This window comes from Rutilus rutilus, assembly GCF_951802725.1.
Source record: "Rutilus rutilus genome assembly, chromosome: 2".
NCBI lineage: Eukaryota > Metazoa > Chordata > Actinopteri > Cypriniformes > Leuciscidae > Rutilus > Rutilus rutilus.
In genome coordinates, this window is record NC_140210.1 from 36,089,257 (window position 1) to 36,109,543 (window position 20,287).

Sequence of the window (20,287 nt, forward strand, 5' to 3'; positions counted from 1 at the left end):
AATCGCCCATCTGCAAGGTAATAAATTCCATGCGTATTAGCATCCAGTTTCACCCACACTCTATATCTCTCACACAGGCACAGAGAATCGGCCCCTAGGTACAAGCAGTCTCTTTATGGCTATGGGGAAAACATTGTGAACGAAAAACTGATTGTCAAGCTTAAAGAGCGCACAGGTTCTGCTGTAGAAAAGGTACAGGCTGCTTTCATGCTTTCTTTATGTGGCCGCCAGACACACAACAAAGCTTACTTTGATTAGCTAATGTCTACAAAAGGATGCATGTGTCTCAGAAAGCTGGTGTTTGAATTTGCATACACTGTCATGAAAGACAATGTTTGCATTATTGTGCTCAAAATCAAATTTCCTTCCTATTTCAGGTTTTAGTGTATGCAATATATATATGCATTTAATGGAATTTCCTAAAAAATGCTATTATCATTTTTTAAATATTTTCCTTGTTTTTATATTTTTAAATAAATTAACATTAATAATTAAAATATTCAATAAACAAATACATTTGATATATTACAAATATATGCATATCATTACATATACTGTATGTATAACTAAAAAAGGGAAAGGCTGCACTTGATAAAAAAGGGAAAGTGCAAATTCCAATGGGAGAAAGACTGGGAAGAGAAGAAATGCGAATTATATGTCACAATTATGTAATAAATGAACATGCCCCCATATGTTGAACATATGGAAACCCGGTCTTGCACTAAAAAAAATGAATAATAATACATATACTGTATAGTTCCAAGCAGCACAGCACAGTGTAACAATTTCAGAGATTCCACTGCCAACCAAAGAGAAAAGTTTGGCATACCTTAAACTGACAAGGTGTAGTCAGGAGGAGCAAACATACATTTTACAGAGAACTACTAGTATTTGACAATCATCAAATAACAACTTCTCTCGCAGACCCTGCACATAGAGTATATTAAACTATTCAAGCATCTATATATTTTGCATGCTACACTTCAGTTTAGTCTCCATTCACACCCTGACAAACGCTTATCACCAGGAACAATCAGAACGTACTGTCAAATTGCACACTTAATCAGAGGTGGGTGGGCGCTGATGGACAAAATACCTCTCTATTCTTGAGATGAAAAGGTTTTAAAACCCTGTAATACAGAACAAAAACTCCCCACTGTTTCCTCACACTGACATCTGCAGCATTAGATGTCCTCCTCTGTCCTCTTCTCGCCTGGCTGACCACCCGCAGGGGAATGGCCAGCTAAGCGGCATTTACAGTGTTTTCAATTGGATATGATAAGCTAATTCCACAGGCCGGCATTCTGATTCCCTCTAATGTTATTTTTCTTTATTTTTAACATGGCTAGCCCTGGCCCAGAGCAATAAAAGTTGAAATTGGACAGCTTTAGATTGTCCGATTGCCTGAGATATTCAATTACCGGAGATTAACCCGTGGAAACAAGTGCATCTGGCGCCATCTCTGATCTCACAAAAGTCTGTCTAAGGGAAGAGGATTCAGAGTAACTGTCATATGGAAAGAGAAAAAATGGCTATAGCAACTTCCCTACTGCTAAAAAACCCAACAAAAAAACCCCCCAACAACTTTATTTTACTTATTTTAGTGAGAAATGTTTCACCTTCGCTCAAACCAGTGGCACCATAAGGGAGTTTTGAAGCCGGGATGAACTGATGATGATGTCATGTCACAATGATGCCTTATCTCATGAATATTATTTAATTAACCTTTCAAATGAATATCTATAAGCTGTAGCGAAATGGTAAAAACACATCCTATGGAGATTTGCTTGAGTTTTAACGTCTTGCAGTTATACCACACCGACTTAAAGAAGCACAATCAGGTAAACTTTAAATTTTTACAGTGTACAGGTACAGTTTTAAATGAAAAAAAATGTAAGTCCTAACTTACATATCATATATATGGAGATTTGAAGACTGTATCTGGAGCATTTGATCTTTTCAGAGCTGTCAAAGCATAATGTCAATAATGTACTAAAACATTAGAAATAGAAATATATGGTGCGACATTGCTGGAACAGTTGTACTGTCTGGCAATAGCACTTACAGTAGTTATTTTCAACAAATTAAAGTCCAAACTTTCCTTCTTTTTGTGCATTTTTTTCAAATAAAATGCACATAATCATTCCACCATCCAGAATTCATAAACTATGAAGCAAAGTTTGGTTTGTCATGTCATCTATCTACAAAACGCAGAGTATCATGAAAACATGTTTTCATTTACTTCCAGCAACTATAAAGACCACTCAAATGGTCTATTGTTTGACAAATGTATTTTTTTTCTGACCAGCTTTAGAATCTTCAGAAATATCAGTCCGTCAGCATATGCATTGTTAATTTATCAGCTGAGGATTAGATGAGCACCATCAATCCTGGTATTGACACTTTAAACAGCATTGACCTGCTAATAACGCTATGGCTTCAATTGATACCTGCTATAAAGTGGCTCATAAAATGACTCCTTGTAACTCTAACCGCAAATTATCCAACGATCCAATCAAGCAATTGATTTGCTCCCGCCTGTCCATGTCTTAATCACCTTTAGATATATATTAGCGCAAGTAAAATCAGTCATGACTGTGGCAGTTTGCTTAAGGCAATGTTGTCCATTGTCATACTGAAATATGTCACATTCAGCATTTGCAAATTGTAAACTTTTAACACTCATTCATTAAATTGAGTACATATACTTTTCATTGTTTGACATTAAAAATAAAGTTTTGTAAGTTGAAAGGGGATGTCGGGCAGCCTTGCAGTACAGGTGTACAACACCATGATGTGGGCGTATGTGATGATAAATGGTCCATGAAGAGGGAGAAATCTTAAAGTAATGCCTCCCAGGGAAAAGGTGAGGGAGAGAAAGGCTGATCTATCTGTCCGGAGCTCTTCCCAAATGTGGAGACGCCTCTGCGTTAGATTTCCTCAGAGGCCAATAACTCTGCTTGATAAGGGATTATGCCAGTCCAAAGGTCTGGGTCACCACAAATAGACTTGTTCCAATAGCCATCTATCGTGTTCAGCACACCATTTAATGCAGCATGGCCCCCCTTCCTGCGGAATAATATTTACTGCCTGCAGCAGTGCGTTTGGAATCATGAAGGCCTGAAGGCCGATTCAATATTGGTAACATTCAGGTCGATATTGATTCTGCATAATCATTAGAGAAGGCAACTTTTCACCCTTCATCTCACCAGGAAGGTCAGTGCTTTAAATTCTAGTCTATGCGACTTCATGAACCGGAGTGGCACTTAAAGTCACACTCTACAAGAGATACGGGTACTGTTTGCCCTGAATATAAAGGAAGGAGAGCAGCTCCAGATTAGGGTGACCCGAAAAGACCTGAGCTACGTTGGTAAGGTGACTCAAAAAAAACAGAAGACAATGGTCCTTCATTCCATGAAACAAAAAGTCTCTAAAATTAGGTTGATTTTAATATTTGGACACTTACTGGGTTAATAGATGCATGAATTCAGGAAAGTTCAGCCGGGAAAAGTTGGGACATTATTAAGGCTCCTTCAGCACTCAAGGGCAAGAAGGCCAAACTACCTGAAGTTCATTTTCTTCCTCAAGGAGAAAAACATAACATACTCCAAACCTATACACACACACCTACAGAAAAATCAATAAACCTCAATAACTGACCCTACAGTCTTAAGAAATGGCCACAATGCATGCCTGTAAATAAAAAAGTGAATTTCTATTACCAGTTGTTTTTTTCTTCTGTCTGACGATCTTTTTCTAAGATACTAGTAAATAATCTATTCCACTCATAATTTAAAACTGCTATGTTTTACATTAATCGAATTTCAATTAATTTGTTTTAATTAAATGAATACGCATTACATATGCAAAGGATTATCAAAGTCATTAAGGCACTAATTGGAACAAAGCACTTTTTACAAAACTCAATGTCTGAACAATCATGACTCTAAGAAATTGCATGGCACATTTGAATCTGAGCAGCTCTTTGTTAGTTAGCACTGCCTCTTGGCACCTCTGATAAATATACATCACATTTCAGATGCATAGAATAGAAGACGCATACAGCTGCAAGAATTCAGTTCTAAAGCTCCTTTTATAATGAACATAAAAAGCAAGGAATTCTCCACAGAGATATGGGTATCAAAACAAGAAAATAGTAATGATGCATTCGGATAGTAATGAAAAATGCAAACACAAAATTAAGAACAAAAGATGGCACAAAGAAAACACAAAGCGGGACATAAAAGGAGTGATCCATGAAAGATAATATTCAAATGTATGCAAACAAAAACTTTAGAGGAGGATAAAATGTTATCATGGGAAGGAATACAAACAGATAACAGATAAAACAAGGGATTGTTGAGATGTCAAATTAATGAGGAAAAGCACAACTGTGTGTGAAGTCGTCCTCAGGGGACGACGTTGGGGAGTTTTGTTCCCGACACCTGAGCGCAGAGACCTTTTGAAGCACTGGCTGAAAGCTCTTTCTCTATAGGATAGGATCCCTAGTGAGCCAGCTAGCTGAAAAAGTAGGTTATGGAGAATCAAGTGCACACAGATGCAGGTCAGGACTGCTCACCAGGTATTCTTTTTCTGTATTATGAAGATACAAATAGACTTGTGACGATACACAACACTAAAAACTCACTGGGAGTGATGTAACCTGCAACTTACGGAACATTTGTCCTTCGAAAAAGAGTAGGGGATTAACCCCGGCATCCTGGCCAAATTTGCCCCTTGGTCTCTGTCCATCATGGCCCTCGTAATCATCCCCATATACTGATTGGCTTCATCACTGTCTCCTCTCCACCAGTAAGCTGGTGTGTGGTGGGCGTTCTGGCGCAATATGGCTGCCGTCGCATCATCCAGGTGGATGCTGCACATTGGTGGTGGTTGAGGAGATTCCCCCTTCTATGTAAAGCGCTTTGAGTACTTAGAAAAGTGCTGTATAAATGTAACAAATTATTATTATTATTATTATTTGCAGAGCACCTGGAGGTTAAGTATCTTGCTAATGCGCTTAATATGGTAACCGAACAATTCGGCTGCCATCATCCCAGTAGACATCATTGTATTAGTCAATAGAATGTGCATCAAAACCCGCAATTGCTGAAGAACATGGGAGGCGGAAAAACGTGTACCATCCTCAAAAAAGGACAGGAAGTGACTGACTGAAAATGAACACAGTGTGAGATCAGGATGCGAGTTTACAGAGAAAGAAAAGCAAGCAAGTTTTCTTGAGCAAAGCAAGAAAACAAGTTTGTTGTGGAAACTTTAGAGAAAAGGCTCAAGGATATAGAACAATTCTGATTTTGTGCTGGCAGCCATGAGCCAGAATGATGGACCAAAGTCGCTCCACTATTTGAATCGTGATGGACTATGATGTTCTTGAGATCTTTGCTTTTCCATCAGCCTTTCTTACCTCTATAAAGCAGAAATGCATTCTTCATCTCAGCTTGAATGGGACTCTCTGTAACCCATGTTTCAATGAACAAAAGCATGTGAATGTTTTGATCAGCACAGTTAAGGCATGGTGAAGGGACTGTTAATAAGCGCAAGAGACTTATGGGAAGGGCATCAATTAAACAATGTGTAAAAGTCAGATTACGGCTTCTTGATGATGCATGAATCCTCTTGTGACGAGGGACAGCTGAAAAACAGACTTTTATTACAATCCACTGTCTGCCAGACAAGGAAAAATTGGCCTCCATCATTAATCTGAGACCCGCTTTGTGTTTCTTTCTTATAATGGCTACAGTAATCATATATTGGTGACATTCTCAATTATGTTCGGAAATTCCCAGAATATTGTCAATCTTTGGATATTATCACTTGTGTGAATAATGCAATACATAGGGTGAATATGTTGTTTGGGACAGGCAGATATAGTAAATGTGCAGTCACGATAAATTACAAAAATCAATAAACCAACTTTCGAAACTGTATTTAGGTCCTTATTGGCAGACAATCTTCCTCTTCACAAATCAAATTAAAAAAGATGAATAAGGTCAACAATATTCTAGAAACAATTGCTTTTGACATTGCTGACGTCAATCTTATGGCTTCAAGTTTTTACCGTTTGGATGAGTGCTAACTGCGAATGAGATTTGAGAATCAGGGGAAGGTATGATGGCTTCAGAAAGAAGTTAAACATGGCACCACAGTTACATTTAACATGCAGCACAAGAGTTGAGCATCAGGAGCTAGTTGCTAGTTGCTAGAGTGACATTTCCTTACGAGAATGTGATGTTTGGATTAAGAAGACATTTTTTTATATTGAGTCAGTGTAAAAGGCTACCGCTAGCAGGAATTCTTGCTCAGCTTTCCAGTGCTTACCGCTAATCGTCCCTTGTCAGTAAGAGAGATGATTTTAGTCCCTCGTGCTGTGATGTCACAGGTGGTAAGACAGAGAGGGAGTGGGAAATGAGAGAGCGAAATCCCAGTCCCCTCGTTTTATTAACACAAGTCCATTCTCTAATGCAATCTCTGCTAATTAAGGTCACCATACCCACATCATAAATATTTCTCTATACCCGCACATAAGGTCTGCTAGCTGTGGCAGCATTGCCTTGGGCTTGGAAAACTATCTCTTTCTTTCTTTCTTTCTCTCATTCTCTTTCACTCCTTTTTCATGGCCAAAAAAAAAAAAAAAAAAAGAATACATCAGGTAATTTTTAAGGCATTTCACTTTGTGTCAGGAGGAGGCAGATAGGAAAGATAGGAAACTATTTCCATTGCTCACACTAAATGACAATTTTTCCATCCTGAACACAAACTATGTGATAAAAATATCATGTAACTTAGCAACTGTTCAATGATAATGTGCCACAGTCACATAAGAGTATTGATCGTGACCTGTGACCTTTAGGGTTTAAGACTAACCCGAAGGGGTGCCAGTGAATGGCAGCATTGACATTTAACTTGTTTTCCATTGAAAGGGTAAATTCACACATTATTATATGTGCAGATTTTGTTTTAGATTGCTTTTAAGTATAAGGGTCACTCTGTGAAAAATCTGAAGCCATGGCACAGTTCTGAACAACACTGTGAATTGACTGATGTTTTGATCTTTTATGAATCTTTCTCTTTTCTACTGAAACATTAAATGAGAGCATTAAAAATTAAACATGAAATCAAAATTAACCAATTTACTTTTTTCAATGCATGTACGCACCATGTCTTATTGTGCAGAATTAATACAAAAAGTTATCTTTGTCGTTGTCTTTATTATCTTTTTTTCTAAAGGCTAAGATTATTATTGTATTTACTGTAAATCCGTAAATGAATAAAACATGGTTCCAGCCCTAAAATTCAATAGCCCATTTCAATATATCGGATAATGGAAGTAAAATGGGATGCAAACATTGCTTCATGTTTACCTCAAGAAACAAAACTGAAACAAACTGCAAAGTTAAAAGCACCACACAATCACAGTTTGTCCTTTTTTTGCTCCACGAATGGCCAACAAATAGCTTAAGTGGACAGTTAACTCAAAAAGCCATTTATTGTTTACTCGCCCTCATGTCATTCCAAATCTGTATGCACTTCTTTATTTTGTGGAGCACAAAAGTCATTTTGAACAATATTTCAAATGTTTTTGTCCATATAATGAAATTCAATGTCCAAAAGAGCACCGGAGGCCATTGACTTTTCATTTTCAAAATATCTTATTTTGTGTTCCACAGAAAGAAAAGCATACAGCTTTGGAAAAACATGACGGTTGAACTATCCCTTTAAGTTCTCTCTGCACATTAAACTGGGATAGGAACATATGTTAAAATAAGAAAAATAAATAACATGCTTTACCTTCCAAGCCAAACACATTTTTATTAACCTTTGCTAAAGCTGGCTATAAAACACAACAGTGTAACCCAAGCAGACATGAACTGCTAAAGGGAGGATGATCTTAAGTCAGCAGAATCAGTAAATGCATGTAAATATGGGGGAAATAAAATACGATTTTTCATTGGAAGAGATGAACCGGTCATTGAGTCACAGTGCTTGAAACAACAAAGTTTACACCTATTTCCCCATTGACAGTTGTGTGTGGGATGTTTTTGTGTGCCATCTCATGTGTCTGCGAGTGACAGAGAGAGACAGAAAGATAGCAAGACGAAAAAAAAAAAAAGAAAAAAAAAAGTGTGTCAACAGGTTCACATTAATAACTCACATCTCAGCTGTGCTACAAATAATTTAATAACCTTTTAAATTGGCAGTTATTTTATAATGCAATGCATTACACGAATGTATACACAATAGAACCAGACACTAGTGGAGTCATTTGTAGTCTGCAAAGCATGTACCATTAAGTGAATGTCATAATGGCTCTCAAAAGAGATCAGGCCTTCATCATATTTGCATTTACTAGATTAGAGGATGAAATTGTTGTAACATTTCCCAAGATTATTGCTATCTGAATGAAATATAATCAATATTCATATGCATGTCCTCATTGCTGTTGTTATTGATAGAGAGAGAGAGAGAGAGAGAGAGAGAGAGAGAGAGAGAGAGAGAGAGAGAGAGAGAGAGAGAGAGAGAGAGAGAGAGAGAGAGAGAGAGAGAGAGAGAGAGAGAGATTGCATCAGGGTAGAGCTGTGGCACGTGACCTCTATTTCATCAGGCTCCTTGACCCCGGCAAGAAACAGTGACTATTGATCAGCTGGAGAAACAGAATTGAGCCGCTCGGCTGTCCTTTATTCTGAGATCAAACCAGTGCGGGAACATTTTATTTGATGAAGTCAGGGAATGGCACTCCCTTCAGGTCAACTCGATGTGTGTGTGTGTTCCTAACCCGTCTATGCTTTGGGGACAAATTTGCAAAAAATGTCCCCGGAATGTAGTTACATCTGACAAAACTCATTTTGGGGACGTCCTCAAAGAGAAAAGACACACTACCATTCAAAAGTTTTTCTTTTGTTGTTGTTGTTGAAAGAATACTTTCATTAAATTGATCAAACGGGATGACAAAGACTTTTTTATTGTTCCCCAAAAAAAAAAAGAAAGAAAGCTATTTCAGATAAATACTGTTCTTTTGAAATTTCTTTTCATCAAAGAATCCTGAAAAAAAGATTTTTGGTTTGGTAAAAAAAAAAAAAAAAAAAAAAAAAAACTTTCTTGAGCACCGATTCAGAATATTAGGATGATTTCTGAATAATCATATGACACTGAAGACTGGAGTAATGATGCTGAAACTTCAGCTTTTCCATCACAGGCAAAGCTCAATTACATTTTTAAATATATTAAAATTGAAAACAGCTGTTTAAAATTTATATATAAAATAATATTCGTATTGTATTTTTGTGGCGAGCATAATAGATCTTCAAAAACATTTTTTTTTTTTTTTAAACTTACCGACCACAAACTTTATTATGGAATAACTTTAAACCAGTTCCCTGATAAAAATACTTAGATATAGGCTATATGACCGAAATATTTGCTACCAAAATGTAGTAATCTCATCAGAAATTACTTTTGTCATTAAACCAAAATGTTACGAATTTTTACCAGAATTATATACATTACATAGTTATCATAATTGCCATAAAATATCTGTGAACTAAATGTGTCAACCTTTAACATCAGTGTTCCAATAGGTCAGATAAATAGGCTAATGCTGCTCTAGGACCCTCAAGGCCCAACAAGTTATCTACCAGAACACACACAACATCACAATAATAACTCTTTTAGAAAACATTTGAATGTAAATGCATGTGATAAAATGTCTATTTTGAAATCCAATTCAAGCACATTAATAGTAAATATATTTTGGAATTTGATCTTAAAACTTCTCCCATCTGTCTAAAAGCACTGGGAATTGCTCTGTCAGACTGGTTACATTATTGATACCATGCTCAAAATTGAGTGCTGAATCCAGTGTTCCAAAGTCAAAAGCAGATTTCTCCTTAAGCTCTTCTTTTGGAAAGCAATCATCTAGATGTCACTCACAGGGTTTTTTTTTTTTTTTTTTTTGAGCTTTTGTTTAAGTTTATGGAATAAAATTGTGGTGATTGGACTGCATGGATAATCTATGAAATAGAGTGTGCACCCACACTAGCTAGTATGCGAAAGTCAATGCTAGTGTGTGCAAAAGTAAGTGTGAGAACACATCAGGATGTATCAGTTTTACTCAGAAGTGACCCTCTAATGCTTTCGAAAAGTTCTGTTCAGTGTACGCTATATGCCCTTTTGCATTTTTGACATACCAACCTCTAACATCACCTTTTAGATAAGTGTCTCTTTCCTATTCAGCCATTTTCCCTCAGTCACCATATTGCTTTTCGACAATGGGAATGAACCGCATCTTTTAAGTCGAGTCACGAGAGATATTAAATAGAAAAAAAAAAAAAATGTTAAAGCCATTCCCTGGTGTCATTCCCACTCTGTGATCCGGATCCATGTTATCAAACATAAATTTGTCATTACAGAATTGAGCTCCACTGCACCATATTCCAGGATTAAATTGCCTTGGCTTGGCAGATGACTTCCTAAAGGCCACCTCGTGCTCTGACTGATAGTGGCCTGTGGTGCCCCAGATAAGAATCATCCGCTCGGGCTGAATGAGATGAGGGAGTTGAGTGAGGGGTTGTTATGTGTTACTCACCTCCACCAGCTTGTTGGCATGTTCACGGAAGACCTGCGCGTACTCCTTAACCTCTTTCTCGTTACCGCTCTTGGCCGCCTCTATCAGCACCAGCAGAGGCACGTTGGTTTCCAGGAAAGAGTCAGATATGTGGTCCATAACAGCCTTCCTTAGCTAGAGAAAAGAGACAGAAAGAGTTGGGATCAGCTGCTGTCCTTCACAATACTTAAACTTGTACTTGGAGCTCCTACTATAGGGCATTTACAAGCGGTAAACTAAAGGTTTAACACATTTTCTAATGGAGCGCTTAAGTGTGATCTTGTGTTAAAAACAGCTAGATGGAGCACAGCGGAATTGAACAGAAGGCACATTTATAGGGGAATTAGCTCCAATGCACTGATATGTCAACACTTGATCCTTGAGATGCTTCAAGAGGGTCTGTAATACCTTGAAAAATCTACCAATGACATCCATCTTAATGACAGTTTTCCCCTGCAAGTAATTTTAGCATTTTAGCAATGTTTTGGCATAGCAAGAGAGAGTAAGTGCAAATTATACAGACAAGGAAGGAATAGCAAGCAACTTAAAGGTTAAATGCCTTGCTTAGGGGGGAAATGCTGAAATCACATGGCTAGTTAATGGTCACTAGCCCTAAGCATAAACCAGTATCACATCAACCTAAAACACACAGGCACATATTTTGCCTCAAGGTAAGAGAAAAGCTTAATACTGTATCTCTTGAAACCAGACATGTAATAATGAACAATATGTTCTTACATGTGAAGGCCAAGTATGGTAACCCATACTAAATTTTTCCGCTGTATTTAGCCCATCCAAGTTAGTGTACACAAATTAGGAGTAGTGACTAGTGAACATACTGCAAACTGTGACACACACACACGGAGCAGTGGGCAGCCATTGGGGGTTAGGTGCCTTGCTCAAGGGCATCTCATTCATTTCCTGCCGGTATTCAGAATCAAACCTGCAACCTTCGGGTTACCAGTCTGACTCTCTAACATTTGGCCATGACTGCCCCCTCTTTATAGGTATAAAGCTATACAATCAGTATTACTTAAAGTTGGCATAAAACAGAAGGTACAATAGTCTTTTGTGATGTATATATGAGAAAAATGGGACTTTTGTCCATCAGGAACTGATTTGACGGTTGTGGTTTGCTATTGCTGTGATCAGGTTGTCCCGCCCTCACGCCAGTAAACGTATCATCAGAGAGGAGAAGAGATGTTGCTGCAAGAGGGAGGGGAAGTTACTTTGATTAAAGATTATGAGGGCACATGCATTAAAAAAAAAAAAAAAAAAAAAAAAGATGTACATGGATAAATCATTTATAATAAATATTGAAATATTCCATAAAAAATAAGAATGGTCAATTTTTATATCATTGTGACTTTGGATGATTTTAGTTTAGCAGAAGCACACATCAGCATCATTCACAGTAAAAAAAAAAAAAAAAAACAAGAACAAAACCAACAACATTGTGGGCTATTCTAATGGGGTAGATTCCCACGACACATGTCCTCTAATGGTTGATGGGAAACTCCTAACAAGCAATAATTATCATTCAGTGAGGCGCGCACATATCTTAACCAATTAAAAACCCTGTGCTAGGCAATGGTGGGAAGACAGTAATGATGAAGTATGGCTAAAGGCATCGCATAATCCATCACTGGCAAGAAAGTTGGCCAGTCAGAACTTGAGCCGCCCTTAAAGGGGACATGTCACTGAAATCAGGATTTTCCTTACTCTTTCTCAGTCTAATAATCTTAATAAATCTGCAAAAACTGTAATAATCATGGTTATGATCTCGTTTCCACATCAACACCTTTTCACTAATCAGCTTGGCTGGGTTCATTTTCATATGCATGGTTTTATTTTATCCAATCAATGTAGAAATGCACTAATCAAAAGCTATGATTAATTTGATTGCAAACAGAACCTTAAAGGGTTGTATATCAGACACTTCATAGAACCTTTTATTGGTTCCCATCATGGGATCATTTTATAGATTTAGTTTTAATTAATACAAATTTTTTAAATCATTTTTAGCTTTAAATTGTATGAACAGATTGTAAATATACTTTATCGTTAGAACCACACTGAATCGCTTTTCTTTCTTTTTTTTTTTTTTTTTTTTTGTTAAGTACTAAACTGGGGCCTCATTTATCAAACGTGCATATGCACAGATTTGAACTTAGTATGCTAAAATCCAAATGATAAAAATGGTCTTTGACGTGGAAAAGTGCTTAGCGCCACATCAGGATCCAAGCAGACTTATGTACTTTTTCTTGTGGCAGAGAGTCGGTGTACAGCAGGTATTTGAAAATCCAAACATTTCTTTCAGCTCGCCGTTCTCAAGTAAAGGATTCGGATGTTGACTGGTGCTCTTTTATATGTTAATGATACTAAATAGGGGTCAATTACAAGGTGGAGATCTGAAACATTCAGCTGCACACGATTTCAAGATCATTTGTGATTTATAGATTTCACATCTGGAAGAGAGGCATACACAATATTTTTTTTTTTTTTTTTTTTGTACGTTCGTTCTTTGAATCACACATGCACATTTGAGATATTATCATAAGATCGAATGTAGGACGGTTTCTATGCAACATGTTTTTTGTTGTGGGAAACCTTGAATAACTCAATAACTGCCACTACAATGTAAAATATGGCCCTTCTCGCTTGCATGGAAGGAGGTTTAAGGCCACGCTGGGATGTGGAACAGGCAATGAAACCAGAGCCAAGCATGAGGACGTCATCTTTTCAATCAATGTGCAGCACTCAGTGGTGGAGTTCTTGGCCACCTGAGCATGAAATTCAGAAAACAGAGCACACTTCGTAGGTAATGATCCTTCTCCCTGTGTGCCGATGATTTAATTGAAATGTTTTAATGAACCTTGGCGCTCTGTCTCTAATAACCTCTGGTAAAGGATGTGTGCTTGTCTTCCTAATGGTTGGGGTGCAACCCCAGGGAAAATGAAATTGAAAAAAAAAAGTGACCAAAAAGTATAATTTTTCTGGTTATACTGAATAAAGACATGCACTAAAAAACTAGAGATGTCCTAGAGTGAACATGAGTCATTTTGTGTGTAAAAAAAAAGGACTACATGAAAAAGAAGAACACTACCGTACTAGTACTTGAATATATTAATAATGTTAAACTGGGACTCAGCCTGACTGCATTTCAGTCCCCCCACCCCTTCTTAAAATTAATTTTTCAGTTCTCACGGAGCTTGAGAGCAATTCATCCGTCTCTGCTTTTTATATTAAGATTATTTAAGCCATAATTAATTTCCTTTGACATCGACCATGGCATTTTAGGGTCAGTTCCGTTTGCATCTTATCATCATTATGCCAGTGAGATTAATTTCTGTTTACTGGGGAAATCTCATTTTCAGGTTGCAGATCTTTAAAGCTTTATTTAATATACTGCATGTTATTCCAACATGTTAAATCAAAACACGTTTTTCCAACACTCGCAAAAGCTTTTAAAATGTTCCCCTAGCGTTAAGCATTGGCCAGACAACAAGTAGGCCTAGTCCACGGTGAAGCCCCTCATGTGTAATGTCTTTTTCAAAGAGGGAAGTGAAGTTATAGTCATGTAATCTCAGGACTAAATTGAAAAAAAAAAGCTTGACGAAAGGAGTGCGCCGCCGACTTCTCACAGACTACAAAAACAGCATGCCAAAAATGGGAAACACTGAGGAGAGGAAGTGCTTTGCTTTAAATTGCTCTGAGAGACTGAAAAAATGTAAATCTTGTGATCCTACCTGTCATCTTCCCCTTTCTGTCTTTCTGCCTCTCTTCCCAATTTCTCTCTATTCCTTTATTCTCTTCATCCAAATGGCTCTGAAGCACCGGTAAAAATCAGCATAGCAAACTCAATCAAGTCAAATTCAGAAGGTAACAAAGACAAAATAAGGAAGAAAGCATGCACTTAGCCAAGCCGGGGGATGTAACTTTTATTGTCGCAAATGGGGGAGATTAAGAAATGAGATTAGCTTTGTTTGCAAATTTCGCTAACAAACAGGAAAGAGTATTTTTAAGGATTAACCACCTGCTACAACATGAAAACAGATGTCACAGAGATAGAAAGGCAAAGCAGCAATGAAATTCAGTGATCTTTCTATAATCTACTCAGTGTAAGGCTCAGAACAAAGCCGACAGATGTTTTACTTCTTAATCCGAGAAAACAAGAGCAGTTCATTATGCTGTTGAATTATTCCCACCAATTTCTGAAAAACTTCATTGGTATTGTTTCTGTGTCACGACTGAGAGACCAAGACATTTCAATATTTACAATCACGGAAAATGACTAAATACAATTATCAAAAACAAACGATGAGTGGTTTGCCTTTCAGTCTTAAAATGTGAATTCTCTGCAGGTAGCGGCAGAAGCTTTGGGTTCAAGAGCTCAAAATTTTTTACTAAAATGTCAAGGGCAATCACAGGATAAACATGCTTCTGTGCCTGATTAGCAGAAAAGGCAGCCAATACAAATCAGAATAAAGTGACAACTTCTATAGTATTAACAATGACATCTGGAAAGGAAATGGGATGGAGAGAAAGAAACAGAGCAAGCGGAGATGTGCTGTTTAATCTTCCTGTCATGTCTGTAAATGAATCTGATAGCAAAGCCCCCTCTCCTTCAGTGATCACCGCAGAGGTCTTTGGGTAGAGTGGAGAAAGCCTGAGAAATGATTTTCTTGATCTGGAGGGATGACATTTAGGTTAAAGCTTTAGCATTGATGTGAATGTTTTTACTCCAGGCCAAACTGAAAGGTACAGTCCATCCACATGTGCTTGCTATCCATCCATCCATCCATCCATCTAATATGTCTGTATAATTAAATGACACAAAGTACAATACTCCATCAAAACAATAATCAATGCTGGACATTAACTCTAGGTTTTAAATGTTTTTAGTTCACTGAAATGGAACATGTAATGCAAGCTACAACACATTTTAAGAATAGCAACTCTAATGGGGGTACTGAGAAATTAAGAGCAGTTCCTTACATAACACATTCCACATAACATTGTTCACATAACAAAAGAGGTCTCATCTCTGATATAGAATCACGTAACACTGGAGTCAATACACACATCTACGGACGCTGTGGCAGTGTGACAATTGCCAATTTCTTGAAATAGAAATAAGAAGAAGACAGGCTTGTGGGAAGGTGTTTCTAGACTGTTAATGAGAGCCGATGTGAGGAGGTGTGCACAGGGGTTTATCAGCTGCTGTTGTTATCATACTCCACTATGACAGACTGAGGTACCAATGTACCCTGATCGGTGAGGGACCACTGAGGACTTTATCGGCAAGTAAGAGCCCCGTACTTTCAGTTTGAGTCCCACTGCCTGCATTAATGTATTGCCCACTGACTTCAGCCTTGACTGCGCTGCAATGCAGGGCTTTTTTTTTTATAAGCAAAAACTGGGAGTGGCGTCTCTCTGGGGCTCTTGCTTTCTGTGTCTGTCTGTGTGACATTCACTACATGCACAGATTTGTGTCAGTATGAATCAATTCAATCCAACTGCTGATGCAATGCTAAGAAAATATCATTATTTTTCATTTTTAGCCCAGGGGTCTTCAACAGGGGGTCTGTGGTGGTACTGCAGGGGTCTGACAATTATTGTGAGAAAAAAAAACATTGCTTTAACCTAAACTTCAAATAAACCTTCAACTAAAGCGAATATTTGGCTAAATTCATTGTCCTTCCCACATTAAAATGTAATGTGCAAGTATATGACACTGCACATTAATGATTATTTTAATGGATTTGCAATCTATGCTTCATAAAAGAGTTTGTAAATAGATCGACATGGTATTATGTGCATATAGACCATGCTTAAAATGCAACACTAAATTTTACAGATTATGAAACAAGCGATGCATTCTCTGTCACCAAGGCCTGGGAAAAATAATTGCTCTACAATGTACTATTTATGATCGTAATTGTAAAAACAGTCCAATTCAAAAGTTCAATTATTGGATTTGATTATTCAGTTCATTTACAGTTATTTACGACATAACTTCATTTAACATTCTGATCAGCTGTCAGTCTGATTATTCACATATTAGTATGGTCCATGTAAACACACTTTACAGTTAAAATGTTTTGAGTTAGAAATTCAAGAGCATTCCTGTATCTCAAGGAGAATAGAGAATGATGCCAATGTCATGGGTTTGATTCCCAGGGAATACATTAACTGATAAACAGAATTTTTTGCCAAATTCATACATGTAAATTAATTATTTTATTTAGCAATGATGTATTAAATTGATCAAAGCTGATAGTAAAGACTTTTATAATGTTAATGTAATGGTTTTCAACATTGATAATAATAAGAAACGTTTCTTGGGCACCAAATCAGCATATTATAATGACTTATGAAGTATACTTAAAGACTTATTTAAATATAAAACGTTTATTTTATATTACAATAATTTTTCACGATATTAGTTTTTTTTTTTTTTTTTTTTTTTTTTTATTTCATTTTTTAAAAGCCTTGGTGAACATATGATACCTCTTTTAAAAACAATAAAACATCTTCCCAATTAATGCCAATTTTGAATGGTAGTATATATAATGTGGGATTCTGAAATAGCGGTTTAAAACATTTCAGCAGAATGGCTTCTGAGTACAATACACATTTTCAATGCCAGATTTGTAACAGGCTCAGTCCAAAGTTTTTTAATGTCATGTTATGCTCAAACTAAATACAGCACATAATAAATATATAAATATAAAGTACCCAAAACTGAGCTTACTGCATGCACATGTCAGTGTTAAGATGCTTCTGTGAATGCCTGGGAATTGCATAGGATGACACATAAAATCTCAAAGCATGCATACAACAGTACATGTTGTGCATAAGCAATCCCCTTTATATTTCAAGAAATGACTGCCATATTGTACCGTAGTAGCCTGACAGTTCAGAGCGCTGAGTGAACCCAAACTCTCCAGACTGCAGACATCACTCAGAGTGATTGTTTAAAGTTCAAACAATTTCTGCTCAAGAATTTCATAAATGTGGGAAATGTAAAGCTGATTTGGAAGTGTTAAAACTGAGCTCCACTTTGAAAATCGGTTTTAGTTTGAGAACAGGCGAGATTTATGAGCTTCTGTCTGTGTGTCTGTCTCTGGGAGAATTTCTTAGATGTAGATTAAGAGTAGCTGTCAGCTAAACAGTTCCAAAGAAGTCAAAGCGGCTGCAGAAACAAGACACAGTCAGAATAGCAGTCAGTGCCAACACTCTCACAAGGTCACAAAAACAAGCCATGTGCCAATAGCAATAATTACACTCATTCACACGGAGAAAATAATAAGAAAAATCTGAAAGCTTTGTGCAACTACAGGAAACCGATTTCTTTCTTTTTTTTCTTTCTTTTTTTTAAGCATATACTGTATATTGCAGGAGCTCAATTGTTTCTATTAGCAAAATGGATCTCCACTTAGAGAAACTGAAAGAGAGAGAGAGAGAGAGAGAGAGCTTGCTTAAGCATATGTTCAGAGAAGTGTTGTGCACTAGAGGAGCATCCTGGAGTAAGCTATCCGTCAACAGAGAGCTGGGAGGGAGGACTTGACAGACACATTTATTAGGACTGTGATGACAAGTGACACATACCTCAAAGTGGTGTAAAGGGATGTGTGTGGAGACTGATAATTGCATAAAAACAGATAATTAAGAGTATAAGTTCAGCACGGTACGTTCTCACACCTCCAGTATTATTCATGTAGTTTCTAAACAGCCGGAAGATGGTTTTTACGTGCTGTTATTCTTGTTTTATTTTTTTATTCTGTATTTTTCTCTCTTTCAGTATTTCACGGTGGCAGAGCATTATGGGAGCTCGAGCACTCGGCAGCATCTGAGAGGTGCACCTCTGGGGGAGAGGTCTGACAAATGCTGGGTTTAGTTCCAGGACTGGCCCTATGACTGCAGAATTATTCTGGTAGGAGGTCCACTAGCTCAAAGAAACACCCTCTGACACGATTTCTTTCTTTTCTTCTTTCTCGTCATGTACAATGAAGGCAAAGAAAATATAAAGTAGTCATACAGCACTTAGTATGTGTAGTTATAGGTTTTTGTTCTATTTTCTATCTTGAAACAAATGAAGAGAAAATGTCTACAAATCGTAAATTAAAATAATAAAAAATATCCAGATTAAAACATTTATCATATTTGAAGCACTAATATGTGTTCATTCAAATGCAATATTGACCTAATGCAATAACTAGTCAAATAATGTTTTACTTTTTTTTTTTTTTACTTTACCTCTAGTACTGGTATATGATCTTTATCCTGCAGTTTGTTCACACTTCATCTATGTAGGGAACGCCAGAACCCCCACAACTCATTGCTGTTGGCTGATATTAAAGATGAATCCAAACTCTCATATAGGCTATAATTTGCTATAGTTTCAGTATGATCATTTCAAACAGGTATATGTATGTGTGCTTATTTTTATTTTTACCTCTAAAAAAATGTAAGACAGATGTCTGAAACAAATATAATCCACCATCCGTCCATCCATCCATCCATCCATCCATCCATCCATCCATCCATCCATCCATCCATCCATCCATCCTAGGCTTAATTAGGTAATGTGTCTGGAACATTTTTGAAGACTGACATCACAATGTCCATTTTCGTCTCCCCTACCCACTCTAAATCTCATTCCCCTGCAGAAAGTGCAAGTTTGGTGGTTCAAACTCCTCAGGAACTGAGCCATAAGTTGTCATCATTGTACACTTGAGCAAGGCTCCTGACACCAGGCTGCTCCAGGGAGACTATCCCTGTAATAAGTTTGCTCTAAGTCACTTTGGATAAAAGTGTCTGATAAATGGGACCATCACAGCACCATAGTTGAACTATAGTACTTTTCTGTCAGGAAACAGATGCTTTTATCCAAAGTGCTTAAAGTACACTCATTACAGAGACAGTCCCCTTGGAGCAACCTTAGTGTCTTGCTCAAGGGTGGAATGGTGATAGTTCAAGGATCGCCTGTTGCAGTGTTCCAACTAGTAACTTTTTGGTTACCAGCCCAGAACCACTACATCATCCCATTAATAAAAAGAAAATAAATGAATGAAAAAGATAGAGTGGGAATCACCAGTTGACCTCTGCACAATGTGGAAGGAAATATAAGTGCTCAGGTTAAAGGCAATGGAAGACACTTTTGAGGTTAATCTCAACTGTATATATGAACTAGTCTAATCTGTTCTGCGGCACTAAATGCGGGATCTGATAGCGATGCTAATGCATTAGTCAGAGCGCTCACTGCAGGGCTGAAGTTGCACGGTTATTCTATGCATGCCTGTATTGCATAAATACCTGCTTATGCATGTATGCAAAGCAGTATGAGCATTACTGTCTTTCTCTTGGATTCGATTTGTCTAAACTCAAATTAGATCAAAGAAAGTTTACAACAATTTTCACATCTGTCTACAGTGAACCTTTTTTTTTAGATTGCCTGTGAATTTCATAAACAAGTCCTTGCAGGTCATGCTATAACTACATGAACAATATTCACACCTCATACAGATTTATTATTTTCTAATCAGTTGTTATTTACACACACAATCCCGTACTAGTCATCAAATGAGATGATCCATCCATACATCCTCCCACCCACCCACCCACCCACCCATCCATCCATCCATCCATCCATCCATCCATCCA

The 20,287-nt window shown here is 37.3% G+C and overlaps 1 protein-coding gene across 1 annotated transcript in view; it reads right to left on the reverse strand.

The window, feature by feature from the left end:
* ctnna2 (catenin (cadherin-associated protein), alpha 2) overlaps nt 1-20,287 on the reverse strand; it is a 505,838-nt gene that overhangs the window by 76,731 nt on the left and 408,820 nt on the right. The window contains exon 9 of the mRNA XM_084395004.1: nt 10,601-10,753. Coding sequence (XP_084251130.1) covers nt 10,601-10,753 — 153 coding nt within the window. The remainder of the gene's footprint in view (nt 1-10,600; nt 10,754-20,287) is intronic.